We start from the raw sequence: 22,453 nt of genomic DNA, 5'->3' as shown, positions 1-22,453 counted from the left end.
AGATTGAGTGATTTGGAGAGGAAAGAAAAGAAATAGAGTGATATGTATTTCTCTTATTTGTTTAGAAAACATAAGTAGAGAGAAATGGAAAGAAATTGAGAGAAATGGAGAGAAACTCATTTCTTTTATAAGTTTCATTTTCAATCTTCCCAAAAATGGAGAGATTAGAAGAGAAAAGAAACTATTATTTTCATAATATCAATTTTATCCCTATAAAAATAAAAGAAATAAAATGATTAAAAATATAAAAAAATTATTTTGGTAATATAATATAAAATAATTTCTTTTCTTCTCTCTTAATGAAACCTAACCAAACAAAAATGAGAGAAATAACAATTATTTCTTTTATTTTATTTCTTTCCTATCCAAATAAAAAAAAAAAAAATCACAATCACTATTTTCTTCTTTTCTCTCATCACTTAACTAATCATTACTTTTACTTTCTCCAGACACAGTGTAAAGTTTTCCACACAAACAACACATCGTGAGAACGATCTCTCTCTCTCTCTCTCTCTCTGGGATCATCAGCGGTCGATTCCTAATACGTACTGATGATGGGTTTGAAAGATTCTGATATTCTCGACGATTGCGATGGCAAAGCCTCGTCCGTGTCGTGCTCGATTTGCCTGGAGCTTGTCACCGATAACGGGGATAGATCCTGGGCAAAGCTTCGATGCGGACATCGATTTCATCTGGGTAAGTCATAAATTTCTAGTCTTTTTTTTAATGTGGAATTATGTGTTTGTAATACAATCGGTTGAGATCTGATTAAATAATATTATTAGTTGATGATGTCTCTGTTGGATGGGGTGATTTGGTGAGAAAATGATAAAGATGCGAAAGACAACTCTTTTTCTCATGTTTTGGTTGAGTGAGAAATGGTGAGAAATAGACAACTCTCTTATTAAGCTTATATTTCATTTCTCTATCAAAAGTGGTCAGATTTGGTTGATACTAACATCACTCAATATTGTTATGCCTAAACCAGTTAGTTGAATTATTGGGATACATGATTTTTGTTTTATTGTTTGACAGCTATAATGAAATTTATGTTTGATTAAGATTTATAATACCAACTGAGATTAAGATTTGATTAAGATTTATAATGAAATTTATGTTTGATTAAGATTTATGTTTGAAATTTATGTCAGATTTCATTTCTCTACAACTAAAGATGCCATTTGGTCGTGTTTAACTAGCTGGCTATGTGAGTTCAATCACCACATTGTAGTATGATAAATGGAGTACTTAGTCAAGAAGGCAATGCAAAACTGCATATTGGTCCACCGGACTCTTGAAGCTGCATCAAATGATTGATTTGATATTTGTGTGTTGTTTTCAACCCCCAAATATCCTAGATCTGAATGTTTGGATCTTTAATATTTTAGAGCTCTTCTGTCATTGCAACATCAAGAAGCAACTACTAGAATAGATAAAGCTTGTACACACAATAGAGAAATGTTTTGATGAATTGTTGCTGGCAAGCCTCAAGAATATCTTTTTGTCTCAATGGGGCTGTGTAATTGAGATGCTGTAGCTTTATGGGGGAACAACTATAAATTGCCGTGTGTGGGGTAAAAAATGTTGATAATGTTTGTTTTTAACTTCCATCGTGTATGAGGTGTTGTGTGTTCCTTCAGCTGCAAGAATGAGAACACTTTTGTGACCAAGTTGGGTTCTATTTTGATGTTTTTAACTTTAGAGTTTAATTATACTTCTTCTATTATAAAGGCTAACCTATAGGCCTGTTTTATCGCCTTTTCAAAGGTAACTTGTTAGGTTGACTTTGGGAAGGCTACTAAGGACTTCGTGAAGAATGAAAAATGCCCACTAAGACGTAATCTTGTGATAAGTAATCTGGAGGGGTTTGTGTGTGTGTTTTAAATGTAACTTTTAGTTCGATGTTGCTCCTTCCCTTGTGGTTTACCTGTCTGTAGCCAATCTTTCCAATCCATAAAGAACCTTTTTAAAGCCACTATCCTATTGCAATGGAGATCTTGGTGTTTGAAAAATTTGTCTTTGTACAGGAAATGTTGTGAAGAAACAAGGACAAAATGCTTGAAGGCTTGTATACTGGTGTTATAGTAGCTCAACTTTGTATACGGATGGGTGTTTATTCACTTCCCCTTGTCCTCATGCTTCTTGGTTGTTGCACTTTGTTTTTTTAGGGGTTCTTCCTGGAATTGGAATTGCCATTAAGTTCTCTTTAACCATAAAAACTAAAATAAAATAAAGTTATTTTGAATAACACTCTATGTTACATGGGCTCGGGTATGGGTGTCGGGTGAGGTGCGTATCCAGAGGTCGGACTCATCAAATCTCAAATTTAAAGGTACGTGAACTAGGCAAAAAAGTCATTTTTATATTTTGATTTATTATAAATAAAATTTGTCTAACAAGTAGCTTTTGAATGACAAACATATTTGGTACTGAAGTAATTCTGGTCTCACTTTTTTAAATATGAAATCTTTACTTATGAACAAGTATGTATATATATATATATTTAAGAACATTTATCTCGTCCAGAAATGTCTACTTTGAATAGCATGAGTTGTCCTTGTGTTTGTTATAATGTTCAACTCAAAATCTTGTGGTATTTTTGAACAACAATGCCGACTGGTTCTAATCGATAATTTCTAGCTACGTGGAACAATTCTCATGAAAAGCCGCTGAATGTTCCTTTCATTTCAGTATTTCTGAACACTGCTGTAGCCCTGTGATCACGTTGTGACTTTGAACAAAAGGTTGTTTGCACGGCTATTGCATCGGATGTGTGCATTGAACTTAATTACTAGCCGTTTAACTGACATCTCATTCTGAAATTATGCAGCAACAAATACCTGCCCTTGCAGCACTGCAAAGTTTTAAGTATTGATGTGATTCTTAATGTTTTGTGAAATTGACAGGCTGATTTGTTTGAGCATGAACAATTTTCTTTTCATGTTCCCATTTCTTAATGAATAATTGCTAACAAGATGTCTCAACTCCTGTTCTGCTCTGTCTTATGTTTTTCATGTCCTTGTCACAATTGCTTTCAGATTGCATTGGTTCTGCATTCAATGTAAAAGGAGAAATGCAATGCCCCAACTGTCGGGAAATTGAGAAAGGCCGATGGCTTTTTGCGAGTGCCGAATTTAGCATGGATGACTGGGCCCATGATGAGGATCTTTATGATCTAAGCGACTCTTGGATGGTAATAACAGGATCTTATTGACTTTCAGTTTATGCAGATTCTGAAATTTTAGCTAGTCATGTAAAACTACTTCCGTGTTATTTTTTCCTTTTGTGCGGATTGGTATTCTGATTGTCTATCTGATATGAATCGTGCAGTTAACTAGTATTTTGGGGATTCGTTCAAAACTGTTGGACCAAGACTTATCCAAAAAAAAAGTGATTGGGAAAATTATAATAGTTGAAATGCCGTGCGCCCAATTGTGTGCTATGTTTAATTTGTTATTAGAATTTTATATTCTTGAGCTGCTATTATTTTATTCGCAAAATGCAAGACTCCTTAACTCTGGCTATTGGGTTCATCATTTGACTTGTCCCTTGTCCCGTTTAAGCAAGCTATGGTAGTGGAAGTGTTTTACCTTTTTATTTCTCATAGTATTAATCTTAACTAACACTTACATGATAAGAGGTTAGGTTGCTCATACATTATTTTGATGACTGTTTCTGAACCTATTTGATCCTAAAGCATTCTTCATGTGGGTACGTACGCCATTATAGTATTTCCCTTATATGTTATGTTTTCATTCATTTATAATATTGTGTTACCTAGATTTGTAGGTTAAGAAGATGCCATTTGTTTTAGTATTCATACAAACCACTTTCTCACAAGTAGCAGGGCCACGTATATGACACAGACGCGCTAACGTAGCAATTAAAAAAAAAATGCAGGATACAACACAATGGAAGTCAAGTTGTAAATAATTAGTTACCAGGATCTGTAAATAGGGCACATTTGGACGAGTGTCCAACATGTGTTGTGAAATGCTGATGAGTGTCATTGTGTGACATAGACACACCACCTGCTTGGAAGTGTCTGTGCTTCTTGTTTTCAGACTAAGGCTTTTAATTTATTTTTATAACTACAGAGGGAAGTTGCATGTTTTCAGTAGGGTTCTAAAGGAGTTGAGTTGAGCTGAGTTTAAGGCTGCTCAAGCATATGTTATTGTAATTAAACCTAATGTAAACTGCTATGCCATTTTACTCTTGGCTAGTTAAGATTTACCTCTTGAAGTTATGTACCTTGCTGTTTTCTAAGAAGCACGAACATGGATATGGATGTGGACATGGGACACTAGTGGGGGCACGGACATGGCGGGAACACGGTAATAAAATATATTTTCGTATATTTTTATTTTCTATCTAGATTAATATTGCATCCACAAACAATCAATATTAACAAAAAGAACTTTAATTCTATATTTTTTAAGCACTTTTAAATTAACACTTACAGTTTATATTTTTTTATTTTTTATTTTTTATTTTTTATAGATGATCTATTAAGTATTTAAATCTACGAAGAAAATAATAAACATTCAACATTCATCAAAAGCGCTAAAGAAAATGGGGGAAAAGACAACTTGGCATGTCCCTAGTGTGTCCCCAAAGTGTTCCCGGTGTGTCACCTGAAAATATGTTAATTAAATAAGCGGACACGCCATGTGGCGTGTTCCATATGTGTTCCCACTGTGTCCGCATGTCCCCGCCGTGTCCTTGTGTCCGACATGGATATGACACTTGTTTTGAAGTGTCAATGCTTCATTGTTTATTTTAAATAGTACCTTAGTATCTATTTGGTGCATCTACAATAGTTATGTCATCTCTTAATTGAGATTTGAAGATTGAATTTTTTGTCACTGGTCTTGTTTTTATCAATAGTAATTTCCATTGAAGGTAAGCCAAACAGCACTTATAAGGAGATCAATCCAACAAAAAGCTTACACCAAACTAAGGAATAAACCTAGTTCAAGAAACAAAGGAATAAGCCTCAAATGAAGCACCAAGGAGAAGCTATGTGTATATCAAGACACAAAATTCGTACTGCAAAGTAGAAGTCGATCAAAAGAGTTTGAAAATAGAATAAGTCTGGGATAAATACATAGGCTACATCCACACAGAGGGTAAGCTATAATCACACAAAAACAAAGACAGAAAAACACAAAAACCCTCAAACCCAAAATGCCTAGGCAGTGGCGGCGGATCTGGCGGCCGGAGGCAGCAAACTGGTAGAGATGCAGAAGTGGAGAAGGGGTGGGATCAGATCAGGTGGGGCTGAAACCGTGGAGGCATGAAGGTGGCAAATCTGATGGGCGGTGGCCGATCAGGAGGCAGTGTCGCTGTCTCCTTTTTCTACTCCTTTTAAAAGCACTTCTATCCAAATTGGATGGTGCATGTTTGAAAGGAACTACATATTCTTGGCAATTATTATTCTTTTTTTTTTTTTTTGTTGCTCTCTCTCTCTCTCTCTCTCCATATAATTATGTGCAAGAATATAGTTTAATTGTATTTTATTGACCATGGTTCGTTTTACCAGGTTTTTAAATGGTTTTTGCACAAATTGGATGATGCATGTTTGAAAGGAACTACATATTCTTGGCAATTATTATTATTTATTTATTTTTGCTCTCCCTCCCTCTCTTTCTTTCTCTCTTCATGTTAGTATGTGCAAGAATATAGTTTAATTGTATTTTTATTGACTATGGTCCGTTTTACCTGATTTTTAAATGGTTTTTGCAGTCTTTTGGAGTTCACCGGCGTCCATTCAGTGGATTACCAAGACGTCCCTTATCTGCCAAGTAAGTATGATTTTCCACATTTTATTTATATAACGAGGTTTTTTCCCCACAATTTGATGTCAAAATTCCGTGATGCTGGTAGTATTTTGGGTTTTCTCCATATGAAATGTTTGTCTGTGTCCATGTTTGTTGAATTTGTCTTCTTCTCATGCTGAATTATTTAGTTGATGCAGCATATATTTTCTGCTTAAACATTATATTAAGTGAGATTTTGGTATGACTTCCTTTAATAATGAATTTCTGGCTGCCATTGTTATGTTCTATTTTTCAAGCAAATTTTCCTTGTAGCCTCTGCCCTTGGATTTATGGGTTCTTTCTTTGAAACATATATTTGAAAATTAATCTCACTTAATATTCATGTGACATGATTGAAGCGGTCATTCGGTTTCTATTATTATCCTTTTTTTTCTTTTTTCACCCCCCCCCCCCCTCCCCTCTCTCGAACTCTCTGACTCATGTGGTCTCTAGACTTGGGGGTTCATTGAAGACACTGTATACTTTAGATTTCTAATCTCATCAGGTCTATGTTACATGGATTCAGGTACGAGTATCTAGTGTAGGTGTGTGTCCAAACGTCAGATCTTTCTGAACCTAAATCTTAGGATAACACGTTAGGCACGTCTTAAACACACACACATTGCATATTGTAGAAATACTTTTTGATAAAATTAAATAGAAATGTATTTCAAATTATATAGAAATGTATTTCAAATATATAGAATTTATCCTCTCATTTGTGTGAGAATATATAGAATTTAGCAAATGTGAGTGTCTTCTTCTTCAAACATCATTTTAAATTAGAGGCTCCAAGAAAATTAGATACATGTTTCAAACATATCCCACACCCTTACCTTAGTCATATTCAGTGGACATGGGTACGTTGAGGGAGTAAAAGAGTCCATGTAACACAACATTAGGCTAAGTCCAGGTCTCATAGGAGCGCGTATGCATGTTTGACACGTGTGGGACATATGCTCATCTGTGTCATTTTTTTTTATACCAGGAGACACATTGGTCACATGTGTTACTTTAGTGGACACTTTGAGATACAATGGGGTCTTTGAGTATAATTTCAAATTATTTATGAGGGGTCAAAATAAACAAAAGAAATTGTTGCTTTAAGATGGGAAAAAAAGAGTTAGGGCTCTTCATTGGTCAACCTAAGAAAGGGTCAATGCATGTCCAAACAACCAAGTTTACTTTGAAGGTCTCATGATGGCAAGGAAGTGTCAACTGACGAGATTTTCTGGCCATCCAAATTCACTTAGGTGCATGTACATGGGGCTGTCATGCATCGGACAAATGCTCATCCATGTCCTCCTTATTTGCCTTTTTTTTTTTCTGCCGGACACACAATGTTCACATGTTTCCCTTTGTCCTTCACTGTTGATGAGGCCACACAAGATTGATCCACAATTTTCTATTCATTGAACTTGTGTTGAGGAAATAATAATTAGTTAAACCAACTAATTAGACGTCAATTTTGATACATAATCTTTGACTTGAAATAATTAGTGCTTGTATATCAGTAGTTTCTATCTGATCAACTCAGTGTTGACTTCCTGAATTGGGAACCTATCACTCAAATTCAAAAGGGAGGGCAGTGTGTTTTCTTTAGGGGATTGACCTGTAATATGGGCCAACTTACAGGAAGTGCCAATGTAATTTACCCTTAATTTGACTGATATTGCTGTTCATATGTCTATACTATTATTTTTTATCTGGAACTATTTTGTGACATTAAAAATTATGAGAAAATTGTATTTTAGTGAGAACAACAACTCAAAATGATTTCACTTTCATGGAGGTGTAAGTGTGCAAGTGAGAGCTATCACAAATGCCACAACAACTTTCACTTGTACTGGGCACAAACTGACTTGCACCTCCATGGAAGTGCAATTATTTTGAATTGTTCCCATTAAATGCAATTTTCCAAAAAATTAATCAGTAGCTGGTTGGAACTCGAAAGCAAGGTTTGAATTCCATTAAGGACCAAGTTCTTGAGAGAAAATGCGTATTTGAACACTAACCCAACTGAACCAATGGGGTAGCCCGTTGGTCAGAACCCCCTCACTAGGAGGTCAGTAATTCGAATCTACCCACTTGCGTGTGGGCTTTTTCCTCCCATTTTTGAAGTTTGTATATAGTATGTGTTGTATTTGATCTTCATTATCATTATAATTTATTGGCCTTCATTTCTAGACTCTAGTAGTACTTACTGGTATTGCTTTTTTGTAGTTCTGCTGCTAGAGCTGGGAGCTCAATACCATCTTCAATGATACCTCCTTACCCTGGCAGTGTGGCTCGGGCCCGTGATCGTGCCCAGGCTCTCCAGGCATACTTTCAGCAACCCAGCAATTCACCACCCGTACGCACGCGGAGATCTAGCAGTCATAGGGGCGTGACTCAAGTTGGACCAGTGGCCTCATCATCTGATCAGACTGGTGGCTTCTACTACTTCCCACCAGCTTCGTCTGGTCGAAACTTCCCAGAAGCAGAAAATCATCCAATGTCAAATCGCTTCCATGCGAGGGAAAGAGAGCACATGACTTCATTCCCGTTGAGCCAAGGCGACAGAGATCTGGGTTGGGGCCCACTTCATCAGGCGGGTGGTGGGTCAGATACTGCCATCAGATCCACCAGCTTTCGCCAGAGGTATGCATCTGAGAGAATGCCACCACAAAATCGGTCATAGATGACTTAATATTCTGCTTTGGTGAAGAAAACAATGAACACTATGACTGAAATAAAAAAGTTATGTATGTTTGAGAAAGGATATATAATGCTTGGCGTCAATGACGAACTCAATACTGTGGTGTGGCCCTGAAAATATCAATTTTTGGTAGCCATGCGCCTGTGTGCTGGACTGGCTGCCTCTTGTTTCTGTGCCCTGGGGATGATATATATATATACATAAATAACAGTGCATTGCATTGCATGTTCAATGGCAGAATTGCAAGGCTTATTATAGCAATTGGGCTTTCCTTGTCTCATACAAGTGACTTAGGTACCTTGATGGAGTAGTGAAATTCCCAGTGATCTGGTAAAATGTTTTTGGGATGGTCATCTAGTGCTGTCCAAAACTTTAATGGTTGAATGATTTTATTTAAGTGGACATTCAAATAGCTGAAATTAGATATGCTTCTCAGTGTTTATTTTATTTTATTTTATTTAGGAAGTCCTCCCCAGGGTTAGATTTCTCTGTTAATCATGAACTGATCTCTGTTTTAAATAAAGTTTTCCATCTATAACGTTGTTATTAGTTGTTTTGCCAACTCTCCTGTGAGTAAAGGACTACTATTAGCATCCATACCCTCTCCCTGTTGCTCCTATGGTGGAATCAGTTGCTCCTGCACCACCTATTATTGGGAATATAGAATCCAATACCACCATGGACAGGGAAGAGCAAGTTTTATGTCAGGGACAAAGACATACATAAAGTTACTTAAATATAAGAGACCACGTCCGTTCACCCATTGCCATCTCTTGTTTCTGACAAGAGTCCAGGTAACTTTGAACCTCTTGTTTCTCTTGAGTCTACTGATATTGCTATTCCTGACATTACTGATCTTGATATTCCTATTGTCAAGAGAAAGGGTGTGAGATCTTGTAAGCAACATCCTATCTCAAATTTTGTGCCCTACTCTCCTTTGTCTTCCTCGTGTAGAACCTTTATGTCAAACATTTCCTCTGTTAGTATTCCTAACCATTTTCAGGATGCTCTCGCTATCTCTGAATGAAAACTTGCCATCGTTGCGGAAATGAAAGTACTTTGTAAGAATGGCACTTGGAATTAATTGAGTTACCGAAGGGCAAACAACCGGTGGGATGCAAATGGATGTATATTGTGAAGCACAAAGCAAATGGTTCCATTGAGCGTTACAAGGCTCAACTTGTGGCAAAACGCTTCACTCAGACTTATGGAGTAGACTATCAAGAGACTTTTGCACCAGTGGCTAAGATGAATTTAGTCAAAATACTTCCCTCTCTAGCAGTTAATTTAGATTGGCCACTTTACCAGTTTGATGTAAAAAAAAAATGCTTTCTTACATGGTGATCTGTAAGAAGAGATATATATGGACATTCCTACTAGTTTTGAGAATCATTAGACAGAGGGTAAAGTATGCAAACTTCGGAAGTCGTTATATGGTCTCAAACAGTTTAAGGGTTTGGTTTGGGAAATTCACTTGGCAACATCACTTTTTAGCCTAAAAGCCAAAAAATAATTAAAAAAATCAAAAAATCAACAACCTATACCAAAAAATCAAAGATTTTATTTTCTCTGTACTTTTTACACATCTTTTTCGTAAAAAATCAAAAAGTCATCCCAAACATATTAGTTTTTTTTTATATCATATTTTAGCTAAAAAATCAAAAAGTTACTAAAAAAGTCTGTTCCCAAACGAGGCCAAGCTATGCTTAAATATGATTTCAAATAGAGTTAGGCAGATTAGTGTTGTGAAAAGCGTGCCTAGGCGCAAGGCGCAGCCAAGCACATGAAGTGTGCCTGAAGGGGCTCAAGGCGAGGCGTATTAGATGAGTCGCGCGCCTTGGACGTGACTTGTATAGGTGCCGAGAGGCACAAGGCTCACGCCTAAGTGGGCTTTTTTCTTTTTGTTTTTGATGCTGATCTAACAGTTATGATCTGTTTTCGAAAGGCTCCAACCACATAGGATTACAACTCATACAGTACAACTCAACCCAAATTAGAATACGACTCAAATCCCTAATCTATCGAAGATATCTGTGTCGTCTCTTCCTCTGGGCTCCTCTCTCGACTTCGATTTCGATTTCGATTCAAGTCAGTGCTGCTTTTTCTTTTTCTTCTTGTTCTCCTCCTTTTCTCCTTCGTTGTTTGCTGCTGGGCCTGGGTGATTCGAATCGATTCAATTTGGTTCGATTTTTTTCTTTTTCTTCTTTGCTGGGTGAATTTTTTCCCCCTCTTCTCCTTCTCCTTCTCCTCCTTCTCTTCTGTTTCACTAGTTGCCTTTTTTTTTTTTCCCTTCTTTTTCTTCTTCTTCTTCGTAGGTTAACTTGCTCTGTTTTTTTTTTTTTTTTTTGCTTCTTCGACTTCAACTCTCTCTCTCTCCTCTCTCTTCTTCTTCTTCTTCTTCTTCTTCTTCTCCTCTTTCTCTTCTACTTCGCTGGTTTTTTTTTTTTTTTCCTTCGACTTCGACTCTCTCTCTCTCTCTCTCTCTCTCTTCTCCTTTGCTCTCTATACTTCTTATTATGGTAGTGAAAACTGCAATAATCACAGTTGAATCTTTGTGAAAAAATCATCACTAATATATTTTCATTATCAGATGTAAATTTATCTAAAATTTGATGTCAATGTTGATAGTATCAGCAACGTGAGACAAAAGCCTGAGTAATTAGATGCTTGCTGCACTCTCATGTGTTGTCGTTTATCAGTTTATGAACTTGGCTCTGAGTTGAATACTTGCTCGTGCATTGTCAGTATGAAGAAGGGCTCTTCCATATCTTCACAGACTTTGATTTCCAAACTGCCAGAAATTTTTATAATGTTCAATTGTTTGTATGTGTTATAGGTCAGTCATTTTGCTGAAGAGCGAAGTTTGTAAAGGGCACTATTCATCTTTATGAAGCCTAACATGTTTGGTTTCTTCTTCTTATTTTTTCATTAGATTCCAAGACGCTGAGGATGACTGCACGGAGGCCTTAAATTTAGATGATCGTGAAATCAAAGCCTATTCACGTCGATCAACAGCTAGAAAAGAACCTGGAAAACTTAAAGAATCAGTTGAGGGTATTTAATTCCTTCAAATATTTGTTTTGTTGAAATTATTGATTAACTGAATCCTTTCTGATCATTTAGTATTTCTGATTTGATAAGTATACCTTACTGCAGATGCTGAGTTTGCCCTGCGGCTGGAGCCTCACAACCAGGAGATCAAAAAGCAGTACGCTGAAACCAAATCTTTGTATGACGAGGTAAAAACTTCACCACTCCCAGACGTATGTTGCTTCTAAATTGTAGCATAGAACCTACTTTGGGCTCATCATGATAATCTTAATGTGTGTCTGGCGATTGTAAATGCCCATGGCTTGAGATGTTGTCTATACACTGGCTAACTGGAACTTTGGTGGATCTATGACACCATGACGAGGAAATAGGTGCATTGCCTGTATGAATCGCGTTACCATACAGTTCTTTTTATATAGGTTTTTCTCACTTCATGGAGCTGTATATTTGGCCTTCAATCCACAGTTTTAATTTGGGAGTGGAGCTCAGTATAATAATATATTTTTGAGTCAAGCTTGATGCAGCAATAAGTGCAATGGGGTGGAGCTCCACAGGTTTAACAACTATCATAGCTTGAATTCCCACCTACAGACCAGCCTTTTCTAGATACCATTGTGTTATATGGCATGTACTGCCTCTCGTTTTTTCCCTTCTTCTGACTAAAGTTTATTGCGTTCACAATACTTTTTAAGTTTCAGGGTTATGTTTCACTATATTGGGGTAGCTGGAAAATTGAACGTCATGTAAATTTAAGTACTTCATGAATGATTCAATTTCTGATTTTTTATATATACAAAATATTTTCAAATTACTGAGTTCTCTTTATAATGGTTTTGCTAGTGTTCAATGTAAAATTATACGAGTTCTATGGAGTTTGTTGTGCTGAAAAAAATGGTAATATTTGATATCCTTGCTTGTCTGTTTGGAACCATAAGTATACCGTCTTTGCGATGACCAGCTTGGAAATGTATATGGTGTTATTCCCTAGTTGATATGAGGTTTATCAATTCAAAGTACAGAGAGTTTAAATGTCTTGCCGTTTCATACCTGGATGGTAGAGTTTACAGAAGATATGAAAAAAAGTGGGATTCAACAGAAGCTAAGCTTTAATCTGCTCAATATATGTGGGGAGCTGGTGCTGTGTGGCTTCTTTTAGAATTAATAAGATGCCCGTGTTTCTTCTCTGATTTTTTCTCCCTGGCCTGTCCCCAAGCTACCTAGCAAAAAGATAACTGTATGTGTTTTATGTTACTGCTATTATAATTTGCACTCATTCAACTCCTTAGCAGTCACTCAAACCAACTTTTACAGGAGATACTGAATAAGGCATCTGGAGCATTGAGAAGTTCTGTGCAGAAAGTGGGAAAGTCAAAGGCGGAAGTGAACGGACATGTTGGGGCTGTACAATCTGTATCAAGAAGTTCGCCGAAAATGGTAACGGCTGCAATTCAAGAAGATCATAACAAGGTATAAATTACAAATTGTTTTGTCTTTCCTTTGTGATCACTCTAAATAGTTTACTTATGATTTGCTTATTGTTGGAAAGGCTAAAAAGAAGGACAAATGCGTATATGAGAAACTTATTCCTATGTTTAATGTATTCCCAAGGAACAGGACCTGCCATTCTAACCCCTCTTGGGGACTATATTCATAAATGCAAAGTTTATGCCTGGCTGATGTTGTTTATCATCCTATAAATTACTTGATTTGGTAATTGTTATAAAAATTATTGCAAATGGAAAGAATAGTGATTGGATCGTGTTTCTTTCGCAAATCTACAGTAGAAAACAAGGTTCCATTGTAACAGTCAAATATAATTTACTGAAAAAATCCGACAATGTTAGAGCTTGCCAGGAAATACTTCTAGCGATAATGAAGGACTCCTTACATTTTCAAAATTACATTTTAGCGTAAAATTTTGAAAATGTCTTTCAATTTGCCTCCTCTAAAATTATATATATGCCACCTGAAGGTTGTTTGTTATCTATCTCTTTTATCTTTTTCAACAAAATCCCTATAATTTGCTCATTCAATTTTATTTTTACAATGCATTTCCTTTATATATATATATATGCATATCACATTATATATATATAAATATATTTAATATTTATATGTTGTAATAAAGTTTTTTTTTTCATATCTTCTTAACTAAAATATGACTTCTTTATTGCCTGTTGGCTCCTTTGAGATGTTAAAACTTAAAATTATTGAGATTTTGTAAAACAATAGATTGGTTGTTTGAATTACGAGGATAATTTTTTCCTATTCTTCTTCCAACAAATTTAACTCACCATTAACTAGAAAATGGGCATAGGTTGAATCCCTATTTGCTTCTCGAAGAAATCAAAGAAAACATCTCCTTTTATTATGTGTATTTTATTGGTATTTTCTATTTTTATTATTGTGATGTGTATGATATTGGAATACTTTTGAAGTATTCTAAGGCTCCATTTGGATACGTGGATTTGAAATGAAGGGATTTGATGTTCAACTTCATAAAATTGTAAGAAGGTTGATTATGGATGTATAGATTGATAATTCTAAAGTAAGGGATGCATGGAGATAGGAAAGATGCTTTTTGTTAATATTTTTATACAAGTAGAATCATTCATGGAAGGATTTCAAATAACCATGTTCACTTTGTTATTTCAAATCCATTAATCTAAAACTCGCAAATCCATTCTTGAAATCTGTAACTAGAATATTATATTGAAATAGATGTTATACTCCTTGGTGTTACTGAATGCATTCATTTGAAATCCATGTATCCAAATGGAGCCCGAGTGTTCTGTCCCAAACCAACCTTGTTCTATAATTTGGCTTGTTGTCCTCCCTCCATCAGCCAAAATATTGGCTCCACAGGAGGTACAGTACCTAATCTTGAAGATGCTATGTATGATACCCTTGCAGCTTACTCGTTGGGGTTAAAAATCCCAAGATCACCATTTAGTGCATCTGTTATTTGAATGCATGAGGCTACCTGATTTCTTGAATTAATTGCTTGCAATGTACTTGAGAAGAGAACAGGGTGGTAAATGGAAATCATGAGATGATGAGAACAATGGAGTTTTCATGTTGTTGTGTTTCCCTTAGCATTTGAAGTTGTAAAAACTTCTTGAGTATACTGTTTGTTGCCACAATTTTATTTCTGAACTTCCAAATGCTGTTGGCAGGACAGTGATGGACAAGTTCCTGCAAAGACATCTATGTTTATCGAGGAAATAGAAAACAAAAGTATGAGAAGTAAAGGACAAGAAGCAAGTGCCTCTTGTGAAGATGGTGTGCAGAGTTCTGGTTTGGAGAGCTCTAAGGTCTTATATTTAGATCCTTGCTTAATTACAGAAGTTTGTCTTCTATTTGATTCAAGAAGGATGCCAAATTGGTACTTGCTTCCCCAAATTTTTTTAAAATCCCCTTACTTTTCTATCCCTTTGTTCTCCCTGGTAGTCAATGAATGTAAAGAATGTTTAGGTTCTAACAGATTTAACAATGTCCATAAGTAGAATACTACAATCCTCCTCCACTGAGTTAAAAATAGAGAAAATCATTTTATTCTTGGACACCTTCTTGTTTCCATCCCATGTTTTCTTTAAGGGTTAGCAAGAGCCCTTATAACCACAGCTGCTAACTATCTATGTTTTCCTTTTTCCTTAATATTATTTTTGTTTCACTTCTATTGTTGTGGCTAAGATAACAATTGTTGTTTTACTTCTATTGCTATGCTCGTTATCTTAGCAAATGAAATATATTGTGAAACAGATAATAGAGGATGACTGCTAAAACTGATTACTTGCAATTTGGAAATAACCACATTTACCAAGGACTTAATATGAATGGCCATCCCTCCTTGTCTAAATATGGAACTGCATATAATAAAAACTAAGTTTGTCCATTATCATTTTCAAGTGGCTGTAATTCGTGATGTCTGGAATATATTTTATATCACTACAAATTTAATTAAAAAAGTTTTTTACTACCGGCAAGTTAGAGATCCGAATAGCTTTTATATTACCAACATGAACAAATGTAAGAATACTCCTTATAAGTTATAATATGCTGTTTTATGGCATTCCATGAAATTTTTTATGCTGAGGTTGCTCCCATTTCATCTTTTGGCAAGTTTGCTCTCTGTTTTCTTGTTTGACACTGTTCCTTGTTATAATTCTTCATAGAAAAATCACAAAAAGCAAGAGCTCAAATCATCAGTGCAGGAGCTTGCTGCTCGAGCAGCTTCTCGTGCCATGGCTGAAGCTGCAAAAAACATCACACCACCAAATTCAGCTTATCAGTTTGAGGTTTCTTGGCGAGGACTTGCTGGTGATCAAACTCTACAAGCTCGTTTGTTGAAGGTCTGCAATGATGATCTTACTTTGCAAGCTTTTACATATTGTTTTTTTCTCATATTCAACTCAAGCACATAGCTGGTGAAGGTGCCAGCTAGCTTAGCTAGAAAGTCTCTTGTTGTTTACTCTCTTTTTTTCTCCTTAAAAAAAAAGGTCTTTTGGTGTGATACCAAAAACTTGGGATCGATTCCCACATTTGCCTAGGGGGAGGGCTACCCGCATTGTGTAGCTATCACCTTCGAACCAGAAACAACTACATATCTTGTAATTTGAGAATGCAAAGTATCTGATTTGCATATCTGTTGACAATTTATTTATTTTGTCCCCTCAGTTTGTTGAACTTCTGATTGGCCCACCTGACTATTGGTTTTTGCATGATTAGGTGACATCACCAGTTGCATTACCACAGATTTTTAAAAATGCCATGTCTGCTCCAATGCTAGTTGACATTATTAGGTGTATTGCCACCCTTTTCACGTAAGTAGATCAGTTCTCTTCTGATAATTTTGTCTTGAATATATCAACTCCTGTTAGATCAATTGCAAAAGGTTCTCATGGTTTATATATGTATATATATATATTTTTGCAGGGAAGAAATGGATCTGGCTGTCAAATATTTAGAAAACTTAGCCAAGGTGTCTAGATTTGACATGATCATGATGTGTCTTTCATCTACAGATAGAGCTGGTATGTTTTTATTAAATAATCTTTGTACTTTCAAAAGCTGCAACATTTATGTATTTGTATAGCATCTATACTTTATATTTTGTACAAATCATCTATATTATTATACAAGTAAATGAAATGTTTGCCTAACAATGCCGTTGGCTTTGCATTGTAATCATGTTTGAAATTTGTAGTGGCAAGTCTGTAAGCTATACAATATTGATGGAATAGTTTGGAAAACCATCTAAGACTGATTGTGAGTGCTACAAGATGATCATGGTTTTGGATGGGCTCTTCAATGATGTAAAATGGGCACAGATACACCCTCGTTCAAGTAGTGAGCCCAAAATTAATATGATGCAGCAGCAAATGACTCTTGTTTTAGGGATGACTTTAGTCGGTTTATAGAGCCTAGAAAAGGTACTAAAATGTGAAGATTTTAGGGTTTCAAAAGGGGTAGGATTACATTAGTTTAACGACGGAAGAAGAGAGAATTTGGAGACTGTTTTGGGGCTGTGAACACTAACTACAGTTGTTTGTGTCTTCCTCTAGGCACTAGGGTTCAATAGTTGTTAGCAAGGGATTGAGGTTGTGAAATAGGACTTCTAGGGTTAGGTGTAAGGTTGAAACAAATTTGTTTATAGGCTAAAGTGAAGGACAAATAAAGTTAATTAAGAGGAGGATAAAATTTTAGGCATCGTGCTTAGAACCTAAAAAGCATCAAATACCTAGGGTTAGAATTGCATCATGTAATCACAATGGAGCTTAAGTAGAAGATTACATGGCTTTTTCTAAACTATAAACTTAAATCTCCCAACTCTAGTATTACTTCAATTTACATTTTAGAAACCAAGATTTTTGACTTCCAAAACCTATATAGAACCAACTAAAAGGCAAATTTGGAGACCAGTAAACTTTGACTTGTGTAAAATTAACTAAAAGACAAAGCATAATTGACTGGTAATATGACCCATGGATGACCCCTATAGCCCAATGTCCAAAAATCGTGAAATTGTCAACAGACTGCTGGCCTATAAAAATAAAAATCACATAGAAAACCAACCAGAGCAATACATATCCTAAATATCATAAAATAAGACTAAAGCCGGAAAACTTTATATACATGGTTCCAATTAATCTTAGGTATGTTTCTCTTGAAACAAACCAAATTCTGAACTTAGCCGCTGCTTTAGTTTTGTTTTTCTTGCTTGTCTTATGGACTGCACATTTCAATCATCAAAGAAAAGTAGCAAAAGGATTCATACTGTTGCAGGCATGGTGTCATTTACCTCAGGCAGTAATAAATCTAATACTTGAGCTTGGTTAAATGCAACCATCTATACTGAATTCTACTCTTGGAATATGAAAGTGAAGAGGCCAGGGTTGTTATTTATTTTACAAAGCGAGTCAAAATGCGACATATGGTGAGAAGTTTGAAAATATATATATACATACAAGTATCGTAAGAAGTTGCAGCTTAATATCTTCGTTATGGCGTCATATCTAGCTAGACGGTTTTAAGTTTCTTACCAATTGTTTAAGGAAAAAAATATAATTAAACAAGAAGAATAGTCGTCCTCAGCTCTCTCTCTCTCTCTCTCTCTCTCTCTCTCTATAAATATGTATATGTGTGTGTGAACTATTATATAAAATAAACAATCATTTGGTGTCGCCCATGAGGTTTTCACATGCCTAAATTATCCTCCCAATCAAATAAAAATAACCATTCTTTTTATATTATTTTGGTTTGACCAATAAAACAATAAAATTACGCGAGGCCATTTCATCTCATCTTTAAATCCCAGTTCATACACAATCTTTAACAATTTCTCAACAACCCATTATATTCGGTTACACAATCCGTAGAAATTTAAAACAGTTCCAAGTTCATGTTTCCAAATACCAGTCACCCTACTTAAAATAACCACCCACTTCTTCATATTCTCCATAAAATCAATAACATAATTTTAACATAGCTTGCACATGCTCTAGTGTGTGTGTATATATATATATATGTGGGGTTGTGGTGTGGCACTCCGCATACTGTGGAGAAAAAGAGAAACTAGTTGAATTGACTTGGTCTTTTTGTTCAAACAGATCTCCACAGGATATGGGATGATGTATTTTGCAACAATGCAACTCCAATGGAGTATGCGGAGAGGCTTGATAAACTGCGCTCCAGATACTGCCGCAAACAATGATGTTATTGGATACGGGATTTTGGTAAAGATGTCACAAACAATCTGAGTGTTTTGTCTAATCTGTATTTCATTGTATATCGGTTAAACAATGAAATCCTGACACTGCTCTACCAGTTTTGGTCGCTGAACTTTTGAGTGGGACAGCTTTAAACTGTTTGTTGGGATGTTACAGAAGATCCTAGTTTGTTTATTATATTTAACTCATGCATTTGATTGTGCTCAAACAAATATACCTATGTGGGATGTTTATGGTGGATTCATTTGGAGGGAAAAAAGGGAAAATAATGTGGTTTGCTTGAGCTTGATGTAATTGTTTGATCTCTAGAGGTGCAGCGATGGTGGTGTTACTCTTTACTCCATAACTTTCATTGTTGAAACTTTTGAAAAACATCACATAAAGTGAGTATGTTTTCTATGATTCAAGCCATTAAGACAAAGGGGAAATTAGTAATCCGTGTATCTTTTCAAAAATATTTACAAATCAGTGGTAAAGTTTATAAATATTAATAATTAAATTTATAAACTTTTTCACTAATCTGTAAATATTTTGTAAACATCTACCACTGATGCAATTTTCCCTTAAGACAATTGGCCATATTTGATTTATTTCATTGTTTTGTTTGAGTACTTTGATTGTTCTTTGTTTTATTTCTTTGTTTTATTGGCTGTGATTATCTGAGTACTGAAGTTAAACTTTTTCCATGCTGATATATGTCGAATTATTTGAACATTGTTGAACTTTATTTTAAAGAGGCATGATAGTAGTGCTTTATTTTGACTTGTGCATAGATTGTGAAAACATATCAAGTTACTTGAGATTGGTTTATAACAAATCAATTTTGAACACATATGAGAATTTGTTAATCATTTTGGACCTGGTTTGAAAGTCCTATACTATATACTATATGCACACACACGCCCATATATATATATATATATAATTAAACTATTTGAGCTTGAAATAATTATAAATAAAAAAAAAAATTAGATTGGCTTATTAAGGAAGTTAAATTTGAACATGTTTTTAAAATTTATGAAGTTTCAAGTTAAAAGTTTAAACAATCCATTATTGGACTCAGTTTTAAATTTTTTTATTTGTTTTTAATCTAAATTATAAACTTATTTCTATTAAGTAAAATCAACCCGAAAAAAATGATATTTTAGTCATTAAAAGTAATGTAGGTGTATATAAAATATTTAAAATATCAGTTTTTGGTATTTTAGTAACTATTGTTTTTTTTAGCAACTGGTTTATGGTTTAGATTGAAAACCAAAAAAAAAAAAAGAAAAATAATTTAAATTTAAAATTTTTACAAAGTTAAACTTGAATTTTTATTTTATTTTTTATTTTTTTGTAATTTTTCCATTATTTTTTTTCCGTTAGTTGATTTATGTTTTTTATGCTAAGGACTGTCAACAAGTTATTTTTTTATCTAATTATTAATAAAAATTAGTTTTAGGAGTAAAGTGTGAAAAAATTAAAATATGAAGGATCAAAATGAAAAAAAAATAAATTATAATGATCAAAGTGAGAAAATTATAATTAAATAATTTTTTCTACTATTCTACACCATGTGACTTCTTCTATAAATTGCAATGCAACTCATTGTTTGATGTAATGTGAGAACTATTGAAATGTATATTTAATTACATAGTTGCATCCTAAAAATTTATAAGATTTTTAAAGAATCAAATTTTTTCATAGTGAACAACTCTTGACACTAGCCTTTAGTCTTATTTCCAACGTCGAATACACAAAGCAAAGTGTATAGACCTACATGAATAATAGAAATCGATTGAATTTTATGGTCTTTGGGCTCATTTGGAAAGTGGTATGGTGTTTTTGACTTTTTCTTTTTTTTTAGTTATTTTAGTTTGGGCTAAAAAGTCTCATTTGGGAATGATTTTTGATTTTTTTGTGAGAGTTAGATGTGATGTTTTGTCTTATTGAGTTAAAAAGTTTATTTTGTTTTTTGTAATTAAAATAATCAAAAAAAATTTAAACTTGGCTTCCCAAACGAAGCCGTTTGTCTTCTTTTTATAGCTAGTTTTGGACTATATGAGCTAATGTAAGATTCTATCTCCTATAATTCTATCTCATTTAGACTTTCGATACCTAAGATAATGCTTATCTTATGCTGTGTTTGGTTGAGGGATTTGAGGAGGAATTTGAAAAGGAAAATGGAAAAGGTAGGTGAAATGTGAAAAAAAATATACCTACATTTCACATAGTTTCACACACTTTTTCCCTTTCCCTTTCCAAATCCCTCCCCAAATTCCCTAACCAAACACAGCATTAGAGTACTTGCACGCATCTCTACCACTAAATAGCATTCTTTCACCTAGAGCAAATCAGTTACTCTTATGTTGTGTTTGGTTGGAAGATTTGATGAGGGATTTGGAAAGTTGTGTTTGGTTGGAAGATTTGATGAGGGATTTGGAAAGCGAAAGGGAAAAGGTGTGTGAAACTAGGTGAAATATAGACATGTTTTATTCATATTTCACCTACCTTTTCAATTTCTCTTTCCAAATCCCTCTCCAAATCCCCCAACTAAAAACAACATTAATTGACACCAATTTAGCTAAAGCGACTTGTGTTTTGATAACCAACCTTATTTTACAGCTCAGCTCAGTCATTACACTCATAAGTGTATTGCTTTATCTAATCCATGATAAACAGATCATCCATTGCATAGACTTGGCATAGACTTGGTTAGCACACAAGCAAACCACATGGTGGCGGAGCCACCATGTGATCAGCGGTCACTTGTCCCTCTGAATTTTTTATTTTTTATTTTTTATTTTTTTTACATATGTATATAATAAAATTTTAAATAAAAATAATATTTAAAATAAAATGTCTAAGGACATTTTTAAATTTATGAAAATAATAGTGATTGCTTTATTGAAAATGAAATGACTACAACAAATTATATTTTTATGTATGAAAATTTTGTGAAAAAATCTCAATATAAAAGTAATATCCATCATTATTTATATGTAAATATAATTAATCTTACTATATATATGTAAAAATTACTAGAGTATTAGTTATATTTGCATGCAGAGTTCACCCTTCATATGTTGCTTTATTATTGGTTGGTAATATCATATGTTAATAATAACGTGATATCACTATTATATGAAATTTTTATAAAAATTTGATTTATCTTATCATTATATAATTTATATTAAGACTTAAATATATGACTTTTTTACATTGTCCATGATACACTAGTTACACGCATTACTTTTTTTTTTTTTTTACTCAAAATTAATTGTAAAATTTTATGTGAAATACTTTTTTAATAATTTATTTAAGTTTTTATTCTTAATATTAATTCAAAAATTATTATTATCTTCTTATTGTTAATTATGAAAAAAATAATAATTAAAGTTGTAATCAATAAATGCCCATTCTGATTTAGTTTCCTGACTCCGCCACTGAAACCACACCATCTATCAACTTACCCGGTAATTAACTTATTTGGTTTAGCTAACCAAATTTGCTCAGTTCAAGCCGTTCAACACAAAACCCCAAAGCCCTGTTTGATTCCAGGATATAAAAAGGGTGGGATTGGATATTATATACTGTAGGATCCACATATCCCATGTTTGTAATTTTTTTTAGAGAAGATATAATATACTATGGGATTGTATATCCCCCAAAAT

General features: G+C 34.3%; 1 protein-coding gene across 11 annotated transcripts; it reads left to right on the top strand.

Moving 5' to 3' along the window:
- The first annotated feature begins 425 nt into the window (after positions 1–425).
- Positions 426–19,091, top strand: LOC114315490 (uncharacterized). Of its 11 annotated transcripts, XM_082914909.1 has the most exons (14): positions 458–696; positions 786–881; positions 1,152–2,332; positions 3,039–3,193; positions 5,746–5,804; positions 8,043–8,459; positions 11,450–11,571; positions 11,674–11,756; positions 12,880–13,035; positions 14,745–14,882; positions 15,744–15,920; positions 16,297–16,391; positions 16,504–16,601; positions 18,678–19,091. In XM_082914909.1, exons 4-14 carry the CDS (start codon positions 3,074–3,076, stop codon positions 18,779–18,781), a joined length of 1,569 nt encoding a protein of 522 aa, XP_082771035.1. In that variant the 5' UTR covers positions 458–696; positions 786–881; positions 1,152–2,332; positions 3,039–3,073; the 3' UTR covers positions 18,782–19,091. The 11 variants fall into 11 exon arrangements, with proteins under 11 accessions (XP_082771029.1, XP_082771031.1, XP_082771030.1 ...); XM_082914908.1 differs by lacking the exon at positions 1,152–2,332 and having other exon boundaries at positions 450–696; XM_082914906.1 differs by lacking the exon at positions 1,152–2,332 and having other exon boundaries at positions 450–696; positions 11,674–11,780.
- Positions 19,092–22,453: the final 3,362 nt, after the last annotated feature.

This window comes from Camellia sinensis, chromosome 2 (genome assembly GCF_055761805.1).
Source record: "Camellia sinensis isolate YWXY chromosome 2, ASM5576180v1, whole genome shotgun sequence".
Lineage (NCBI taxonomy): Eukaryota > Viridiplantae > Streptophyta > Magnoliopsida > Ericales > Theaceae > Camellia > Camellia sinensis.
Note: the sequence above shows the minus strand (reverse complement) of the source record. Positions and strands in the feature narration are given on the sequence as shown.